At 41.1% G+C, this 19,936-nt stretch overlaps 1 protein-coding gene across 4 annotated transcripts in view; it reads left to right on the top strand.

The window, feature by feature from the left end:
• Positions 1–2,228: 2,228 nt before the first annotated feature.
• The window catches only part of SFXN1 (sideroflexin 1), a 36,458-nt gene continuing 18,750 nt past the window's right edge, over positions 2,229–19,936 (top strand). Inside the window, exons 1-3 of one of the 4 annotated variants that reach the window (XM_045027386.1) lie at positions 2,229–2,361; positions 17,838–18,012; positions 18,768–18,938. In XM_045027386.1, the coding sequence (XP_044883321.1) occupies positions 17,843–18,012; positions 18,768–18,938 (341 nt within the window). In that variant the 5' untranslated portion in view covers positions 2,229–2,361; positions 17,838–17,842. Of the gene's footprint in view, positions 2,362–2,912; positions 3,039–13,313; positions 13,381–17,837; positions 18,013–18,767; positions 18,939–19,936 lie in introns of those variants that run through there. The other 3 variants (XM_045027387.1, XM_045027388.1, XR_006581635.1) reach the window with 3 other exon arrangements.

Below are 19,936 nucleotides of genomic sequence, written 5' to 3' on the forward strand. Positions count from 1 at the left end.
TCATATCCTTCACTACGGAAAGCAAAACAGAGGAGGTTTTTTGTGTTCATGAAAATTACATCCTGGCCACATGGGCTTGCAATGCTGGGAGATTGTTTTAGGTGAGAAATTGCTTTGGACAAGGGCTTTAGCATGTTACAGTTAAGTTTAGACTCTAAGAAGCATATTATCCCTTGTGTTTTACATGTAACCTGTTCTTATTATCCTTGCTTACAATCTCTTACATTTTAATCTTTGTAATGTGATGAAGTCACACCGGACAATTCTGGAAGAGTGGTCCTGTTGGGTTCCGGAAGGTGGGTGGGCACAGGCCTACCCACAGCTAAATGCCCCTCCCTCAGCCTAGGGGAGGAGCCACCGAGCCCGGGACTCAAATAAGTAAGAGGGACAACAGAAGAAAAACAAGGACAGGTGTGAAGGTCAGAGAGCCCACTGCTCCTCAATCTAGAAGAATGGTCCTGTTGGGTTCTGAGAAGTGGGCGAAGACAAATTATGGACATCTGCATCTAATTAAGGGCATACAATGACTTTTAAAAACCTCTTTTAGTGGGTGGTGAGAGGAAAGATGAGAAGTAAGTTACAGAAGGGTTGTTTGCAGTGAGGGGAAAGGGACTTCTAGGTAAATAGCTGTTTTTTCACCATATGAAGAAATCTTGTTTGTTTCTGTTTGAAGAGGTTCCCAGTGTAGCTGGGCCCAGAGTGTGTTAGAGATGGTGGCTGGCAATTAATAGCCAGCTTAATAAGAGGCAATACTCCAGTGGCATATGGCAAATGTATTTTTTTGTTTGTGTAAAGAAGCCCCTTGGGCCAACCCTAAACAAACCAATGTGAACTATTACCACAGCCCTAATGCCAGAGGGAGAAATGCTGAGCCCTCATGTGATGAAAGAGGTGCACTATCACAGTACAGAAACTCATATTTGTTTTCACTTTAAGTAGATTCTAGTGCTGTGTTGTTATAAAGGATCTGATCCTGAGTTGTGCTAGCTAAGCAGTGTATACGCTCTCTCTCTGAAGACAGCGTACATGGTTATTGCTGTGAGTGTCTTGTGACACAGGCTGGACACTGCAGGGGGGCTAGGATGTTGATATGTGTCTGTCACTAGCCTGCAAGAGGGTGAGGTCTGCAAAGACCTGTAAGTTGGTGCTCGGCTGCGACCAGAGGCTGTTGGTTTCAGAGAACCAAACTACATCAGGCATTAGGCAAGAGACTCTCCACACTAAGAGCAGGTGATGAGGTGTCTCACAATCAGGAATACCCCCGGGTGAGTATTACACAGGGCATGTGATATCCCAGCAGCTTCAAGTTATGTTAAACTGAAATCAGCTAGCCTGTAAGTATTCTGCCTGGCAGGGTTGCCGCAAGGTGAACACTGGCCTACGTGAACTGTCCTGATGTTCCCTCTGCCCTTTTCATAGCGGGAATCTCAGACTACTTAACATCAAGGAGGAATTCAGTAATAAACTTGTGAATGCAATGCAGGCCTCATGAGCAAACTTACAAGAGGAAATCAGTGCAGACAGAACATGTCTCCTCCTGAGCAGCCTTAAACTGTCACACCAGCGCACACAGCTACCATGCTGATATGTGGTAGAGCTAGGCAGAGGGATAGTTCACCATCCAGAGCACTCCTACACTACGCGGTGTGGCTATGTGGATAGCCATGCCTTGCAATAACAAACTAGTGAGGTTTCTGGCAGTTCCAGGTCTCCCCCGCCAGCATTGCTTTGGAGGGAAGTGTCAGATTTTGAAATTCCACCTTAAAAACTGCAAAACGTAATTGTGGAAGGATGATTGTAATGGGGCACGTCCCAGAGCCTGGCACCCCACAGGCTCCTTGGCCCTCACCGGGGTGGGTGGGCAGCGTAGGAACTATGGGGACTAGGGGTGCTGCTGCACCCCCGGCTTGAAGCGGTTTACGTCCTACCCAGGGTTTGCAGTTTGGTTCAATGGCTCTCAGCACCCCCACCCTACGCATTGCCCCAGCCCCCTGGTGAAGCGGAACCTGACAGACCAGGGACTGTGTTTAGTCAACATCTCACCGGGTTTGGGGCGGCGCAGGGACCCGGGGAAGGGAAATGGCCCCCCGGGGGGCCTCATTACCAAACGGAAACAACCAGCTCCGGCTAACACCAAGGATTTTCCCCACCCACCCGGCTGCCTGCCCCCGCCCATCTCTTCCCCGCCATCCGCCCTCAGCTCCCGCTCCCCGTTCCTACCCCAGCGCTGCCCACCCCCTCCCCAGCCCGTCTCGTCTCCTCCCCTCGGCGGGCCGGGCGCCCGCCTCCCGCTCCGGCTCCCGCCTGCCCGGCACTGGCTGACTCTCTTCCGGCGGCGGGCGGTGCGGAGCGGCGGGCGCTGTGAGTACGCGAGAGCGGGAACCCCGCAAGGGTTAACGCCACCTGCCCTCCCCATCCCCGGGGCAGCCTCCGGCAGGGGGCGCGAAGCTGCCTGCCGCAGCCCCCTCCACGCGCGGGGCACTGGGGGCGCCTCTGCAGCGAGCCCCCTCCCGGGCAGTCGCATCCCCGAAAGTCCGGGGGTTACGTCCTTCTGCAGAGTCCCTCCCCCCTATGCAAGAGGGAGGCCTGGGGGGGTCATCCCCTAATGCAGCAACCTCCCTCCAGGTTACCCCCCCCCATTAATAAACAGGCATGACATTGCAGTGGGGGGGGTCTGTGCTTGCCCGTGCCCGCCAGGGTTCAGAGGCGAGCTAGCAGCATGCACCCGCGCCCTGGGTTCCTCTGTGCCGGAGCTACTGCTCCTCGTGTACCCCCCACCTATACACGCGTGTGACTTGACTAATGCACCCGGTTTGGGGAGCGATGTATCCTCAACATGAGGGCATGAAGGCGGCAAGGGGGGCAGATTTATACCCAGGCACAGTAAAGACCCGCAGTTTCAATCCTTTCAGGAAAAGATGCATTTATAATGAGAAAAAGTACCACGATGAGTGTCTCGATAAAACAGAAATAATTCCTGGTTCAGTTTCCTGTTGACCCAGATGAGGGGAAGAAAACACGTTAACCCTCCAGAGGAGGCAAGTTTGAGGCAATTGCCTTTGGGGATGAAATGAAGAGCTTGAAATAACTGTTCGTTAGCAAAGAAGCTCTTTGAAAAAATAAGGGAGAAACGTGTGGTGAATGCCCATGTGTGATTCAGGGCAGGCAAGGATCCGAGGAGGGGTTGTAAATTGAAAGCACGCTGCTGAGCTGGCGGCTGCTGCTGCTGCTGCAAACCTCTAGCATCTGGAGGTGGCTTCAGTGCAGAATGATGAAATCTCCCTTTAAGTTACACACCAAAGATGGCTGCTGTATTGAAGAGTCAGTCTCAGCAGCAGGCCCTATCCATTTAACACAGACTATTGCTTTTGTTGCTAGGCTACAAACAGGACTTACTTTTTGCCTTATAAATCTATCTGGTAGGGTTGTTGTGATGGAAGGGGTTGGTTCCAGCATGTGATGTGTTTTTATTAATGCAGTTGGAAAAGTAGACATTGCAGTGCAAGCTTTCTGGTTTCAACTGATATTTACCAGCAAACACTATTTTAGGATAGAAAAAATTTGCAACTCATTTGTAATTTTCTGTATCATTATCTTGCAGTGCTGTTGACTCCCAGCTATCATCTTTTAAACTGGGGCTGCCAGCATAATGCAGAGAGGGAACAGCACTGCTAAATGACAAAGATAAATCTGAAATATGCTGGAAATTTGGCATCATGTAAAGATGCTCCTCTCCCCAAAATTATCCTCCCTTGAAACAATCTAGCGCTAATTATACTTATAATGAGAGGTGTTGGCCTCATGTCTCTGGAGCCTGAAGTCTTTTTATCGTCAGAACAGTTACAGTATGAGTATTTGCAACGTGTGCCGCCCCAACATTGCCTTGTCAGACTGCTTCACCCTTGAGATAGAGAGGTCACCTTTTCCAGGTGGGAGGGAGTAGTTCGGTCCTCAGGGTCTTCAGTCCCTGGCTTCTCCACAAAAACTGTCAAAAGACAGGTCATTACGATGAGCATTTTCAGGCCTGGGGGAAGGAAAATCCATATCCATTGGGGACAAGACTGAGACTACCCAAAAAGAGTACATCTACACAGCAATTAAACACCCGTGGCTGGCCTGGGTCAGCTGACTCGGACTCAGGCTGCAAGAATGTAAAATTGCTGTGTTGGGCTGGACCCCAAGCTCTGGCATCCCATGAGATAGGGAGGAGGGGTCTCAGAGCCTGGACTCCAGCCCAAGCTCGGACATCTACACAGCGATTTTTATCTCTGCAGGCCTAGCCAGAGTCAGCTGACCCGGGCCAGCCATGACCATGCCGCAGGTCTTTAATTCTAGACCCAAAAACAGCAATGGGGGTCGGATCACGTGATGATTATATGTTCTGTTTGTTCCCTCTGGGGCACCTGGCATTGGCCACTGTCAGAAGACAGGATACTGGGCTAGATGGATCTTTGGTCTGACCCGATATGGCTGTTCTTATGTTCTTAAAAGGCCAGTGTGTTAATTTCAAAATTAAGCTACTGAGAATGGTTAGCAAATTTTCATAGCATTAGCATCCTCATAAATCATGCTGTGATGTTTGGCGCATCATAATAAATTATAAGGGTGTCAGCTTAAATTAATAGTTACTGCCATTCGCTTAAATGAGTTTTTGCATCACAGCAGTTTGTTTTAATGCCATCTCCCCTTCTGATAGGCAAGGTTGCACAGGGCTTGAAAAATGTACCCAACATCATGGGTGGCAGGTATAATAGGCCAGGGGAGGCCGCCTAGCGCGGCCTCTGGACCCCGGTTGCAGGTTCAAGGGGGGGAATTTTTGCTTTTTATTATGCCCCATGCAGGTTCCGGGGTGGCTGAGGAGGCAGTATGTGCTGTTCAGCTTCCTGGGTTCCTCAGAATTTTCTCCATGGACTCCAGGGAGATTACTGATGAACCCAGGGTTGCTGTCTGAATAACACATTCCGCCTCCTCAGCCGCCTCAGAACCTGCATGGGGCATAGCAAAAGCTCAGGTTCTTCTTCTGGAAGAAAAGAGCTTTTGAATTTTTGAGGGGTGGCTTGGGGTCTGTGGAGGGGAGGTGTGGCTGCAGGGGCTCCGGCCAGCCCACGGCTCCTCTCAGCAGGTTGTGGGGATCTCAGGGCTTCAGCTGGCCCAGGGCTCCTCTGGCCATGGGGGGGCTGTGGAGGGGGCCGGGAGTCTCGGGGCTCTGGCCACAGAGGGGAACCAGGGGGTCTCGGGGCTCCAACCACAGGGAGGGGACAAGGGGTCTCGGGCTGCTGCAGGGAGGGGGTCTTGGGGCTCGGGCCATGGGGGGAAGGGGATCTTGGGACTGTGACTGCGGAGGGGGCTGCAGCTGTGGAGGGGGCTTGGGATGCAAGGTGGGCCAAGGGGGTTCGGGGCTCCAGCCGCTGCCGGGCTCAGGCCGCGGGGGGAGGAGTCTCGAGGCTCCAGCCGTGAGGGGAGCGGGGGGACTCGGGGCTCTGGCCACAGGGTAGCAGGGGAGCCAGGGGCTAGCCTCCTCAAAGTGAGGCTTGACCCACTGCCCATGCCCAGCATCTGCTAGCCCAAACACTAAGCCTACTCAGCAGGCTGAAATAACATCAGTACCCCTCCTGAGCTAAACCTCCTTCCCTGTCTCATGCAGGTTAAATACATCCCTGGTAGTCTTTCTCTGGAAGCACTCTGCTTCTCCAGTTAAAGCTGGACCTCCCACACAACCTGCCTCCTCCCCTTTCAACTTATGCTGGTCCGACACACAGAGTCCTCTGCTGGAGTGGCAGGATGACCCTTGTCTTACCAACAAAGCCTGCTGCTATGGTGACAGGCATCTGGGGCCATTCTCTTGGACTTCAACCTGCCCAGAAACAGGGATCCTCAGGCTGAGGATCAGGGAGATGTTGGATGGAGTGAAGGAGAGAAACAGTGAAGCCAGCACAGCAGAGAATTCTTATATAAGAATGCCCTACCAAGCAGAAGGGCTGGGGGGGGGGGGCTTTGCTGACACCGACTCAGCAGAGCCCTCTTCTAGGATTTCCCCACACACGCACCCATCCCCCCACTAGTGCCTTTGCCTTAGGTTTTGGAAGTGGCAGACCCCATTGTACATAAACGCTGCCTCCTCAATCATTAGCATTGTTGCAACCCTCCTGACCACGCATCATAATAACATTATCTGTACCCTTTTTACTCTGGCGCTAGAGATGTCCATCTGTAGAATTGGGAAGGCATCACTGCCTCAGTTTACACTTTGTTCACATTTAGAAGTTTATATTCACAATTATAAGGTCTAGAAACTTAATTTTATTTTTATTTTATTCAATGAATGCTTAGATTCTGCAGAAACTGGTAACACTTGTACAGAAAAGATTTCTACTCACCCAGGAGTTAATGAATTTGTCACTGTGATTTTAGTAACCAGTACCATTTAAAATGTTCTAAAACCTTAAATGTTGACTACAGCTAACTTCAGTGCTTTTCCTTTGTATTTTAATGTGAGTAAAAAAGTTACCAAGTGTATGGGCCCTTCAAAAACTCATCTAATCTGTAACTAATTGAACCACATAGAGTTGCTGCTTCATTTGTGACTGTTGCTTCAGGTTACAAAGTAGCTGTAGAACATTTTACATTTAATAAAGAAAAAAGTGAACTTTGAAACATTACAGTTGAGAGTTTAATTCCTGATGACTTCTGAACATGCAGTTTTCAGACCCGTTGCAGCTACTGTTGTTATCCTTTAAACAAAGTTTAAAGTCTTCCACTGCTGCTGATTCCATGGTAAAACTAACAGTAGCCTTTGTACTAAAAACTGTTTAGACTTTGCTCTGGTTTGTGATTTCATACTGTCACTTCTTTTGATATTTATAAACATTATTCCCCATTAAGTTTGGTACAGGATGCTTGAAAAAATACTGCAAATGTTTTCATCTTATCAAAGAGTAAGTAAAGAGGGGCAAACTTGAGTGTGTTTGGTAGTATTGCTTTTAGATGCCCCTTCGAATTACTCTCCTAAATATCAGAAGGGGAGCAGAAAAGACATAAAAACTATTAAATAAAGTTTCTATCAAAAACCGATTTAAAAAAAATTAGCCAATTAAAAAATGAGTTAAAAGTGTCTCGTAAAGAGGTCTTATCTGTTATGCACAAACATCTTTTATAATGTCTTCTAAAGTGCCATGCACACCTAACTATATATGAAGATAAGGACCCTGGTCTGAGAAGTCTAATCTCAAGCCATGTTTCTGCTAAGAATTGCATATGGACTAGTCACAGTGCATCAAGTTACGCACAGGCATGGTTTTTGTTTGTTTGTTTGTTTGTTTTTGTTTGTGTGTTTTGCAGGACTGGGGCATCCCTAGTCCCAACTACTCACACACTTAAAATTATCCATGTTTGTCAGGCAAGACCTGGGCCTAAATGGGACATAATGCAGACAAAGGAGGAGGAAGAGATGCAGGAGAGAAAGTTATACATAACTTTTTATGCATCTGACTTCTTTCTTAACAAGACTGTATTGAAGTTAGACTAAACTGACATAGCAGATTTTTTTTTTTACCCAACTAACTTAATCTGGAGGCACTGTGGTCCAGTGGATAGGAACATTGGACCTGACCACTGGATGACACTGTTGTAGGAGACCGAGTTTCTATTTCCAATTCTGTCATTGCCTTTCTCTCTGTCCTTTGACAAGCCATATAACCTCTCTGTGACTGAATTTCCACATCTGTACATTCAGGATAACGATTCCTTCTTTTATGATTTGGAGATCTATAAGTGAAAGGTGTTTTATAAATATTATTGTTTATGATATTTTTCCTCATAATCTTGAATTCTGGATTAGAACCATCTGGATCTATATGTATGAGTTTTATTAAAAAGTAAATATACTTTGAATTCAAGTGGTGGATGTGTTGTGTTTCAGGAATCAGCGGAAAAAAATTATCGTCCAAAAGTAACAAATAAAAAAAAATGTTTATATATCCACAACAGAAACAATTGTTTAACTGTGTTATATAAAAATATCTTTGGGGTTTTTAACACTTTCCCATAGTGTGTGTCCTTGCATTGTGACAGTCACTTCAGCTTGACTGTTCAGTGTGAATTATGTTAATAGTTGACATGTCTGCATAATTAATTTTGTTTTTCAGCATCTCTGCTACTGGGCTATTGAAAAGGAATGCTGACAATAACTGGAAGCTGAATAACTGATGAGATAATTGTGCTGCTTGTGTTTAATTTTCTCAGATTTTGAAGCATCGGGGATGAAAATGTTGTGGTGCTATTGATTCAAAACTCTTATTAAATAGATTATTCTACTTCTGATGGTGTTTATTAAACAATGTAATCTCTGGAAGTAATAAAATAAGATGCCAAAAAAGAGCAGTAAATGATTTGATCGCTGTTGAGCTCTGGCTTCATCAGATGGCTGTGGCAGCTGAAATCTTTTTACAAGATTTGTTCATTTACTTCCCGTGCATGCTCCCTTTAAAAACTTTTCCTTAAATTTATCTGATTTCCTGAGTTATCTTATTTTATGTAACCAAAATGTCCATAATTTTTCTTTTCTTACAGTTTTATTACTCATAATATTCAGGTACAGATTTTGTATCACTAAGGATATAGTTCTGATCACAGTATACATCAGGAGTAACTCCACTGAAGTGAGTGGAATTAAACAAATGGAAAACTGGTGTAAGTGAGATCAGAATCAGGTCTTACATAATTTATTGTAAAATTTATTTGATCACTTTTGGTGTTGGATTTTTGTGCCTTCAGACTGGTTAAGTAAGATGTGGCATTCCTTTAGGGCAATTTAAAACTTGCCCTCTGAAAATTAATGTATCTGATTAATATAGAGCTGATTAAAATACTGTTACAAGACCACATGACTACAAGGTATTGTACCAGTTCAGAGGACCTTTGGCTGCAGGCTCATTATTTCACCAGAAAAGAGAATTGTGCCTTCCAGTTAAGTATGGCGTCTTCAGTACATTTAAAAAATAGCCATGAAAAAAATACCTTTGTGCACAGTTCCCATTTCTTGTTTCATAGTTGAAGTATTTTTTATATATAGGAGTATCTTTAAGTATAGGGACAGTTTCCAAAGTATTTGTTAAAACACTTTGCTTGTATAGTTTAGTTTGTATGGGATTTTATGTACATCTTCACTATTTACTAACAGTGGATGATAAATTATGCAGAACAGGAAAGAAATACATGAACTGTTTTTTTCCATTCAGACTGTTGGTACCTACCTCTCTGCTGTTAACAGATGGTCTACCAACAAGCAAAACAAAACAAAAATTGGGATTTTACAATCCCAGTAGTACCAAGGACAGTACTTCTATATAAAAAATATTTCTGTGAAAAGTTTCTAAGTTTGTCAAGGCAAGGAAATATCCTTGCTCTTTGTTAGATGTGTACCATTTTAACAGTGCTTTCCACTGTGAAATCATAAAGCTTCGCAGCTTTTTTTCAACTTTCAGGTAACTGCAAATTGTGGGCTCCTTACACTATTACTCTTTATGTGTTCAGAGCACTTGGGTTTCATTACATTCAGATAAATTTAATTTATTGTCGGAAGTGTATAGAATTACCTTGAATCAATGCATTTTCACTTGATACAAACTGTTTTCTTTCCTCCTTGGATTGTATCCATCACTTCAATGGATGATACGATGTATTTTATACTTTTCATACTTGCTTTTATTTTCTCAAGATTTCTGTGTCTGCCAAATATACCATATAAAGAAAAAAATCTAGAGGAGGAAGAAAACTTTTAGTTTTCTTAAGTAGCTGCTAATTAAGTTCCCCATCTTTCACTGAATTCCATGTGGACTGACAGCTGTGCCCACACAGAGCTCCAGGCAGAATTGGGACCTAAAAATGGTGAACACAATTGTCGTTGGTTTTCATTGTTCATGAATCATTTAACATTTTGAAATGTTTTACCTGTAGTAATGAAAAATGTGGGGTTACAATAATTTTTGAAAGATAAGTAATGAACATTCTCTGCTATGGCATTTATCATTCTTTCCTTGATGCATTAAGTTAATCTGACAGGGTGGATAAAAATCAATATTTTTTTGAAAAAAATCATAAAGATCAGATTTTTTTATTAAATCTGATTCTTTTAATTTATGTTAAATTATTTTTTCTTTTTAAAAATAATCCTCTTTAAAATATGCTATGGCCTAATATTATTATATTTAAAAAATTAAATAAATAAATATGTTGAATCCATGAGCATCTATCAAAAACTTTGAGTACAAGGCTGCTTTTCTATGTAAAGAAAGAATCAGGGGGGAAATATTTAACTTTTGAGGTCAAACTTTATAAATGTGGCACAATAGACAGTAGGGCTTGATCCTGTGCTAGTGGGTACAAGAGTCTGATGTCATCACAGGAGCCCAGCCTCTCACTCCAGGAAACACCATCAAGTGTCTCATCAGGATCATCCACTGAGCCAACCTGGGTGGTCTCAAACTCCTGTTTTTTTGGCTTTGCCTTACTGGAGCTCTGATTTGACTCAGTTCTCAAATTATGAATATTTATGACCCCATCCAGCATGGAAACTTACTCTCCAGCACATGGAAAAATACTCAAGTTTATCTATCCAAAATATTAAAGGTTAGTTTGTTTAATCAAAATAATTTTATATACTATTTTGTGTGTTTAATTAAATTCCAGTTACCATCCTAATACAGCTTGATGCAAATCATGATCAAAAAGTTAATTAACTAGTAAATAGGCAATATATCATTTGCCATTTTCTAACATACTAAAATGTATTATTAATAAGAATCTGAAAATATTAAGCTACATAATTGCTTAAATAAATGTATGTAGTTATAGTGTACCCTCCTAGGTAGCAAAAAGATGTACCAAATCTAGTGTAAAGGCTCTGTTTAGTTGTAATTCAATATGTTTTAATGGTCATATCAACCAATGAGAATGCATCTTTCTTTAGAAAATAATTTTAATCTACTTTTCCATTTCCAGTTGATGTTGTTACTGTCTCAATAAAGAGAAGCCTATGCTGTCACATGGAAGGTCATTTCCAAGTATTGTAAATATATTCAGAACTGCTGTATATTTACTAAAATAATCAACCATAAACCAGGGGACTCAAAGAGCACTAACACTGTTGTCCAAACTTACTGTAAATATCATTTCAGTACATGTTAAATATACAGATAACTTACATTATCTCCCATATTTCAAAGTTCCCCAATCAGCTTGCACAAGAGAAGCTCAAAGTCCCCCAGGATACTAGAAGGATAATAAAAGCAACTCAATATGGGGATGGGAGTTTGGGAATCTAGTTCTATTATTAAATCGAAAAGGAATCTTAGTTAGGAGATGGCAGTGTCTTTTTGCATCTTTTTTTATAGAAAGTTGGCAACCTTCCTTCATCAAAAAGGGGAAACACTTTTCTAATTCATGAATTTCCAAAGAAACAAGTTGGCACAATGACATTCCTAAAACAGCATTGCACAAGCAGTGCATCACAGACCTCCTCTTGTAAAATAGCCATGCTAATAACACTTGTCTAAAGAAACATTTAGATGCTTAAATGATTTTAACACATTCAGAGTATTTAAACCAGGAAAACAGTCTTAAAACATCAGACAATAGTGTTCATTGGCTGCAATAGGCACTCATGATTTGTGCTTTTTGTTTAGTCAGATGTTTGCAGCCTTTGAGTTAATCCCTCTGTGACATTGCACTCCATATGATTTTATGAAAATATGCGAATAAGCGTGAATATAATGTAACTGGAATATGCTTCATGCAAAAGATCTCTTGTAAGGTATCATTACATATCTTATAATCTACTGAGTGTGGTCATCCTATTTGTATAAATGTATCATCTTGTATCTGAAACTATAAATATGAAGTATAACTCTGAGGTCCTATTGTAATTATGTAAAGTGTGGGCCATTAATGGTGGTTTGGAATTTTGATAGCTCCCATTAACCAGGACAGGTGACTGTAGATGACTCTGTTTACTTCTAAGTCTTCCTGTATACATGTGTGCTGGCAAGTGGGTAATGAAGTCTTACAGTGACATGTGATCATGTCACCTGAACTGGAATCCATCTTTATTTAACCTGGTGCTTTTCCATTTAGAAGGAGGGATGGGAACCCAGAGAGGGACAAAGGATTCCCGCTTTGTGCAAAAGATATATAAGGGGGTGGAACAGAACAACGGAGGCTGCAGTCATGAGAAATCCCCTAGCTACCCCGTGAGCTGGAACAGGGACTGTACCAGGGGAAAGGATTGGGCCCAGACTAGGAAGGCGTCCAGTCTGTGATGGAAGCTTATTGAAACATCTCTGAGGGTGAGATTTTATCTATGTTCAGTTTTCCTACTGTATTAGGCATAGACTTGTGTGTTTTATTGTAATTTGCTTGGTAATTCACTTTGTTCTGTCAGTTATTACTTGGAACTACTTAAATCCTACTTTTTGTATTTAATAAAATCACTTTTTACTTATTAATTAACCCAGAGTATGTATTAATACCGGGGGGGCCAAACAGCTGCGCATACCTCTCAGTGTTATAGAGGGCGAACAATTTATGAGTTTACCCTGTATAAGCTTTATACAGGTTAAAATGGATTTATTTGGGGTTTGGACCCCATTGGTAGTTGGGTATCTGAGTGCGGAAGACAGGAGAACTTCTTAAGCTGTCTTCAGCTAAGCCTACAGCTTGTGGAGGACGTGGTTCAGACTTGGATCTGTGTTTGCAGCAGGCAAGTGTGTCTGGCTCAAACCAGGCAAGGGACTGAAGTCCCAAGCTGGCAGGGAAAACAGGCTCAGAGGTCATCTAAGCACATCAGGTGGCAGTCGCAAAGGGGTTTCTGTGATCCAACCCATCACAACCTCTCTATACTACTAACCTCTGCACCTCCAGGACAAAAAAGGGTCAATTTATTTATACAATATACAGTTTTCCTGGTGCCAGAATAAATTAGGAGACTAGAAACAAAAATCCATGTGGTTCCTAACAAGGAGAAATATGTATACATACCCTAAACTTTGTTTATGAGTTTTTAGCAGGATAGCAATCAGGTATTGACTGATGTTTAAGTCAATAATAGGATTTGTTGTCGAGCATAGTAGAATGTTTGTTAAAGGATAATCTTGGAACTGGCTGAAAACAGAAATCTTTTTAATGTAATGGCCTTGTTATTTCAATCTTCTATGTTTGACAGTATAGACTAAATCTAAAAATATAATATCACAACAGGAGATGATTTGTTGTTTTTTTTTAATTGAAAACACTATAAACTCAATTTTTTTCTTCTAAAGAACGGCGGTTTAACTGAAAGAAATACTGTATAATTATCAGGGACATGCATAAAAGGATAGTATAAAGGTAAGTGGGAACAAAATATGACTTCATCAAGGTCATTAGCAAGTTTTATTTAACAGTGTTGGTCTTTGTATGGATCATTGGGTCATTCCACTGTTAACCATTTACTATGCTGGAAGATGACTCCTAATCTATCTGTCTTTCAACCAGTTTCTTTCTAATCCATGGCAGAACTTTGCTTCTGTTGACTACTTAGTTTCCTTCAAAACCTCTTCTGAGGGACTTTGTCTGTTGTGTTCTGGAAAGCCAAATGAATTGTGTTTGCCAATTCTTCTTTTTCCACTACTAAATTTCATGCATAACACAGCTGCTCTGCATACTTGGTAAAATTAGTTGGAGCCAACTTTGCCTTCATGTGTGTGCCAACACGCATTGATTTTGGTAGGAGATAAACGAGAGGCAGAATTTGGGCATACTGAATCTCAGTGACAGGTCTTGTGGGGATTAACATCTTAGAGAACTATGGTATCCAGGGGCGGCTCCAGGCATCAGCGCACCAAGCGCATGCCTGGGGCGGCAAGCCGCGGGGGGCGGCCTGCCAGTCAACGTGAGGGCGGCAGTCAGGCTGCCTTCAGTGGCATGCCTGCAGGAGGTCTGCCAGTCCTGCAGCTTTGGCGGCAATTCGGCAGCGGGTACGCCGAAGGGGCGGGACCGGTGGACCTCCCGCAGGCATGCCGCCGAAAGCCGCCTGACTGCCGTGCTTGGGGCGGCAAAATACATAGAGCCGCCCCGATGGTATCTTTCATAATATGTGAAATGTAGTAAACTATGCATGATGTGTGACCACTTCATTGTAATTTAAACAATAAATAATTATAATAGTATCCAAAAGGTTCTAGGTGCTGTGTAGACATAAAGGAAGACAAAGCCCTTTCCCTGAATATCTTACAGTTTAAAAAACCTTTTCTGGCATAAGTGCATGGAGAGGGAATATCTTTGTCACAGCCATCAGTTCTCAGTAGTAACTTTGTTTACAAAACAAATTTATGGTCCCCGTGACATATGTTACAAAAGGATTTAGGGGCCTAAACCCCAGATTTAGGTATTACTGTGATGCACAAAACCCCCACTTGGCTGCTGCCTAACTCTTTAAGTGCCTAATTTCAGTCAGTGCCTACATTTTCATTGTAAAAGTTATCTGTGTACCCAAGTTTCTGCCTCTGGGTATGCACACTGCTGCCTTAGTGAGGCATCTGGAGGAGAGGTGGGAGATGCCTTTTCAAATATCTTCTCAGGCAGGAGGGTGGGGGGAATTGAACCAGGGTGCGTACTCTGACCATTGGGCTAAAGATTATAAGGAAAGGTATCTCCCGTTGGCCAGCTTAGGTCAGTTCCTACCTAGAGTGCTGGGGTGTTTGTGGATCCCACTTATAGTTCCCCATCTATTGTATAGGGAGTCTAGGTGCCTAACCCAGGGTTTGTGGATTCCAGTGATTTTCTAGGTGCCTAAAAGTTCCTTTGTGGATCCGGGCCTGATTTTCGCAAATGGTTAATTTCTTGATTAAGGGATAGCTCAGTGGTTTGAGCATTGGCCTGCTAAACCCAGGGTTGTGAGTTCAATCATTAGGAGGCCACTTAGGGATCTGGGGCAAAAATTGGTCCTGCTAGTGAAGGCAGGGGGCTGGACTCAATGACCTTTTGAGGTCCCTTCCAGTTCTAGGAGATTGGTATATCTCCAATTATTACCTTTTTTAACTGGGAGGTTTTTTAACCAATAGCATCAGTAGTCTAAATCAGCTTCCTAATCTCTAATATGAATGTGGATGGTATTTTATATCTCTTACAACCTTTTGCTGGTTTGGGTTGCTTAGGATATGAAGAAGACCAAGAAATTTCTATCTGTAGATAACTTAATTGCTTTTCCAAAGACTTCCAAAGTGCTCTTGAGGTGGAAAGAAAGGACTTTGAGTAATCGTTCACGTCTGTTGGATGTGTTAACCTCTCCACTTTTCATGAATGGACTAGTTCTGTTTTGGTGTAAAATTCATATGTTGAAGATGTTTTTAGAAGTTGTGTTATAAAGTGCTTCTTTTTATACTTTTTTCTCTACACATCTAATTTTGATCGGTCTCATGCAATTCAAACAGCTTTCATAATTTGTGCCTGATCTTTCTCCATTAGCGAGCAAGCATCAACCAAGTAAAAAGAGAAGCTAAGTTAAGATGAAAATACTCATCAGAATTTGTTCACATAAAACAGCAAAGAACTATCCAGGTTCAGTGACAAAACAACTCAAGTTTAATTGCCGAACTCCAGTGTCTTCACTAATTTTCTCACAAACATTATTTGACTTGTCTTTGATCAGAATATGAAAGAATGCCATGTGGAAGGTGTGACATATTCAAGTACAATGTAGAATAATGAGCAGCTGTGCCACTCTTGCCCTGCAGTCTTGGATGCTTTATGATGCCTTGCTGAAGCAGTTCCAACCTGGGATGCTCCCAATCAGCCTTCCAGCATGCAAGTCACTCTCTGATTGTTTGTGTGTAACTGCAGCCTGCCAGCCGCACTTGGGTTACACTCTGGCTCCCACTAGCCTTTGTTATAATGCAAGGTGACCCCAACAAACTCCTGGTCTTAAATTTTCTCCCAGAAATGTATGTCCTGGGCTTTCTCCTGGACAATACAAGTTTATATAAAGTCTGTTATTTCTTTAATGGAAATAATATGCATGCAACTCACCACCTCAAATGAAGCTCCAGTTAGATAACAGTGAACCCATCAGGAATGCAAATATCTTTAAATTTGGCATTTTAACAATTAAAAGACTTAATTTTTGGAACTTCACCTGGACTATTAACTAGATCTTAATGGTAGAGTACTGGTACACAGTGTATTGGTTTCTCCTGACAAAGATAATGATATTACCAATTAATACATTATAGTACAAATATCATTCTCACATAACATTTTTCCCTTTCTTAAGTCTAATTAACTTTGGTTGTTTGTTTGGGGTTTTTTATTTGTTTCAGGTTGTAGAAATCCAGTTTCAGGTTTTATTTGAACAGGTTGTAGAAATCCACTTTTAATAATGCTATAGTTGATACAACCTGTATTATACTAGGAAATGCCTTCTTTCATCAGGATTATTTTAGTCACAAATCTTTTGATTTTCTGGGCCCTAACCCTTATAGACATAGACATGGACATGCTCCAGCCCCAGTGAGGTCAGTGGGAGCTGAGCATGTGCTCTTGCTGGTATGATCTTTTGCCTACTTTTGCTGTAGTGTCTACAGTGAAACTATCATTCTCTCAAGTTCTTGTGTTTGATCACATATTGAGTATTATGTGTTTACTTTTCTTTTTCACTGAAGTCTGTAAGTCTGTGATTGTTTCAATACTAGACAGAATACCATACAGTTTAAAAATTAATGTTTAGAAATGCATTGAAAAAACATTGTTTTATGATCCCATTCAGTCTTAAGCCCTTAAGAAACACAGCGGGTTGTCTTTAACGTGACTTCTCAGTTAGATGTATTTTAACATCCATCTGCCTGTTTTAGAGGGCTGTGAGAACAGCATTGCCTTTGAAATACAACTGTTTATCGACCCCAACCAATCATTATTAATTAGCATTTTCCACAGACTTATTAAGTAATTAGACAGAATGAATGGTTGAGCAGATGATATTTGTTCTTAGTGTGGAAGCAACTGTTATTACTGCAAACTATGAATAAGTCACCCTCTTCTACTGAGGTGGCAGAACACTGCTAGGTCTGTGAGGTTAACTGGCAGAGGTGCTCTTCCCCACCTTTATGCCTAGGAAAATTGACAGACCTTCTTAGTGTTATGGATTGCTTGGTAACACTTTTTAAAATAAAGAATATCTACAGGAAGCTCTAGAAAATGCAGCTGTTACAGTAAAAGATATTGTATTGTGTGTTTCTAACATTAATTTTGTTGTGCTGTGCCAGAATTTTTTACAGGCTTTCTCACACAATACAGTGGAAGAAGAATAGTTTAACTCACTTAAAGCATGTCTTCTCAAAACATTTAATTTTTAATTCGCTTTAAGTCACCTTATTCCAGTCTGGTGGAGTGTCGAGAGAATACATAATTAATTCAAGTAAAGCAAATACTGAATTAGTAGTTTGCATTATCCATTATTTTGTGAGGCTATTATCAATAAAATTCTGTTCTTCAGTTACTCATCTTCTGAGAACCATTCTTTTACTGTGCAGCTATTTAAGAGAAGGAATGTAGAAATGTATATGTACGTTCAGATAAACTTGCTCTTGTTCCTCATGTGAATGACATTTTGACTAATGCCAGTCACTTCGTTGTTTGTGGAAAGCATATGGGATAAATACATTGCATTCAAAGTATGCACTTGCTCATTTAGGGATTTTAATGGAATGTTAGAATGTTTGGCACCTAGCAAGTTTACACCCTTAGAGGTTCTCGGTATATTATGTATTGCTAAGAATTATCAAATTGAATTCTTTTTTCTTTGCATGTAGAGTTCATGAAAATGTCAGCACATATACCATTAGACATTAATATCAAGGAACCCCGTTGGGATCAAAGCACTTTTGTTGGACGAGCCAATCATTTCTTTACTGTAACGGATCCCAGGAATATTTTATTACCTAATGAACAACTAGAAAATGCAAGAAAAATTGTTCATGATTACAGGTATGATAGTTGGATATTTTTGGCCATCAGTAATAATGACAATTTTTTTTCTTGGACCATAAGTGATTGTGGTTTGCTAAGTGTCACTTATATCAATAGGCGATTATATCCATCTAATGAAATATTTAAAACATTTTCAAACCAATATTTCTTCCTTTACGTATTCAATTGTATCTTCTTGTAATGCCAAGTATAGGTGATAATTAAAATAGTATGATCTAGAGTTATGAATTAACAAATGACATGGTCTGAGAACCCGTGCTAAGAAAGCACTCTGGTCTATGGATGAGCTGTCTAATTCCGATAAATAGTTGGTATGACAGCAATACTGAGAGCTAACTTTGACTACTTGTTCTGTTATTTGTGATAAATAGCTTCTCAGATACCTGAAGATAAATTTTCAGACTTGGGCCTGGGTTTTTGTCTATGTGACTATTAGTGACTTTAATGGAAGTTATATAGCTGAAATCTCAACATTCTTTTGAACAGGTAGAATTTGTTATGGGCAGTATCAGCTAAGGTTCCTAACCATTGCAGGGAATTTTGATTCTTTCTTCAGCAAGCTATATAAAGGCTAGTCTACCAAATGCACTTGTCAATGGGGTTCTTAACATGCAGTACAATAGAAGCTAAAGTATAATATTCACTTCTATCTTTTTACATTTATTCTGTTGATCCAAAAGTCCTTTGGTACCATATTTGTTTGTTTTTACTAATTGCTATATTTTATAACAACGTTTTTATTTGTTTCCAAGACAAGGTATTGTGGCCCCTGGGTTGACAGAAGATGAACTATGGAGAGCAAAATATGTGTATGATTCAGCTTTTCACCCAGACACCGGTGAAAAGATGATTTTGATTGGCCGAATGTCAGCTCAGGTACCAATGAACATGACTATCACAGGATGTATGATGACCTTTTATAGGTAAGTGATGCCAATATAACACAAACATTGTCAGTAAATTAAGTAGGTAATATTTAATGTAGTTAGCTCATCGGAACATTTTAAAAGATGTTTTATAAATACTTTTTTAAATATAAAATTTTGCCTCCTTTCCTCTTCTGTCCTTGCATCCCTTTTACCTGCATTTATTGGTCGTTTCCTCTAGAAACAGCTGTAAGGTGAGCCTTTTAGCCCCCTCTAATAATTCACCAAATATCCTGTTTTTCCTCATTTCACTGAGGAAGTTGAATGTTCCAAAATCCCATCCATAGAGGAGATTTATCTGGAGAACTAAGAGTAGGAGATGCTGACTGAGAATTCTTACAGTAGAGATCTGGTATGTAGGATGCTCTCTGCAAAGTAAGTGTTAAACATCCTTCAGTCTATCAGTTGTCCAGTCCCATGTCCCTTTTATTACCTCCCTTTTCCTCAAAAGCACCTGAATTATCCTTACTCCAAACCTTCACAAATTCAGCGGAGTCTACTTTCAAAGGCCAGTCTTAGTATCTTCTGTGAGGAGTCTTGGCACTGGAATTTTATTTTAGTTTATTTATTTATTTTCTGAAATAATATTATTTTTCTTAGAAGAACCAGTGGAGAAGTTAGAGGCAATAACATTATTGTATTTGATTCCGTGATTCTAAAATTATCCTCACTTTATCTTATCACTTATATTATCAGTGCAATCTATATTAAGAAATGTAAAAGATTTGCTGATCGCTGTGTTCTTTGTCTCTGCCAATGACTTGTCTTCTAGAGCTTTTCCACTGAACAACCTGGTAATTATAATATTTTGTCATCTGGAAAAGGCCCCACAAGTGCAATTTACTTGAATTTAATAGAAAGAATGTTCTAATCTATATTCTTTGATCACATGAATGGGTTGTTTTCCATCTCAGAATTCATAGTAGAACAGTTACCCCCTCCCCACTTCCCCACAAAGGCATTTTTAAAGCACCCATCTTGATAATATTACAGCA

The sequence above is a fragment of the Mauremys mutica genome, chromosome 8 (assembly GCF_020497125.1).
Source record: "Mauremys mutica isolate MM-2020 ecotype Southern chromosome 8, ASM2049712v1, whole genome shotgun sequence".
Classification (NCBI taxonomy): Eukaryota; Metazoa; Chordata; order Testudines; family Geoemydidae; genus Mauremys; species Mauremys mutica.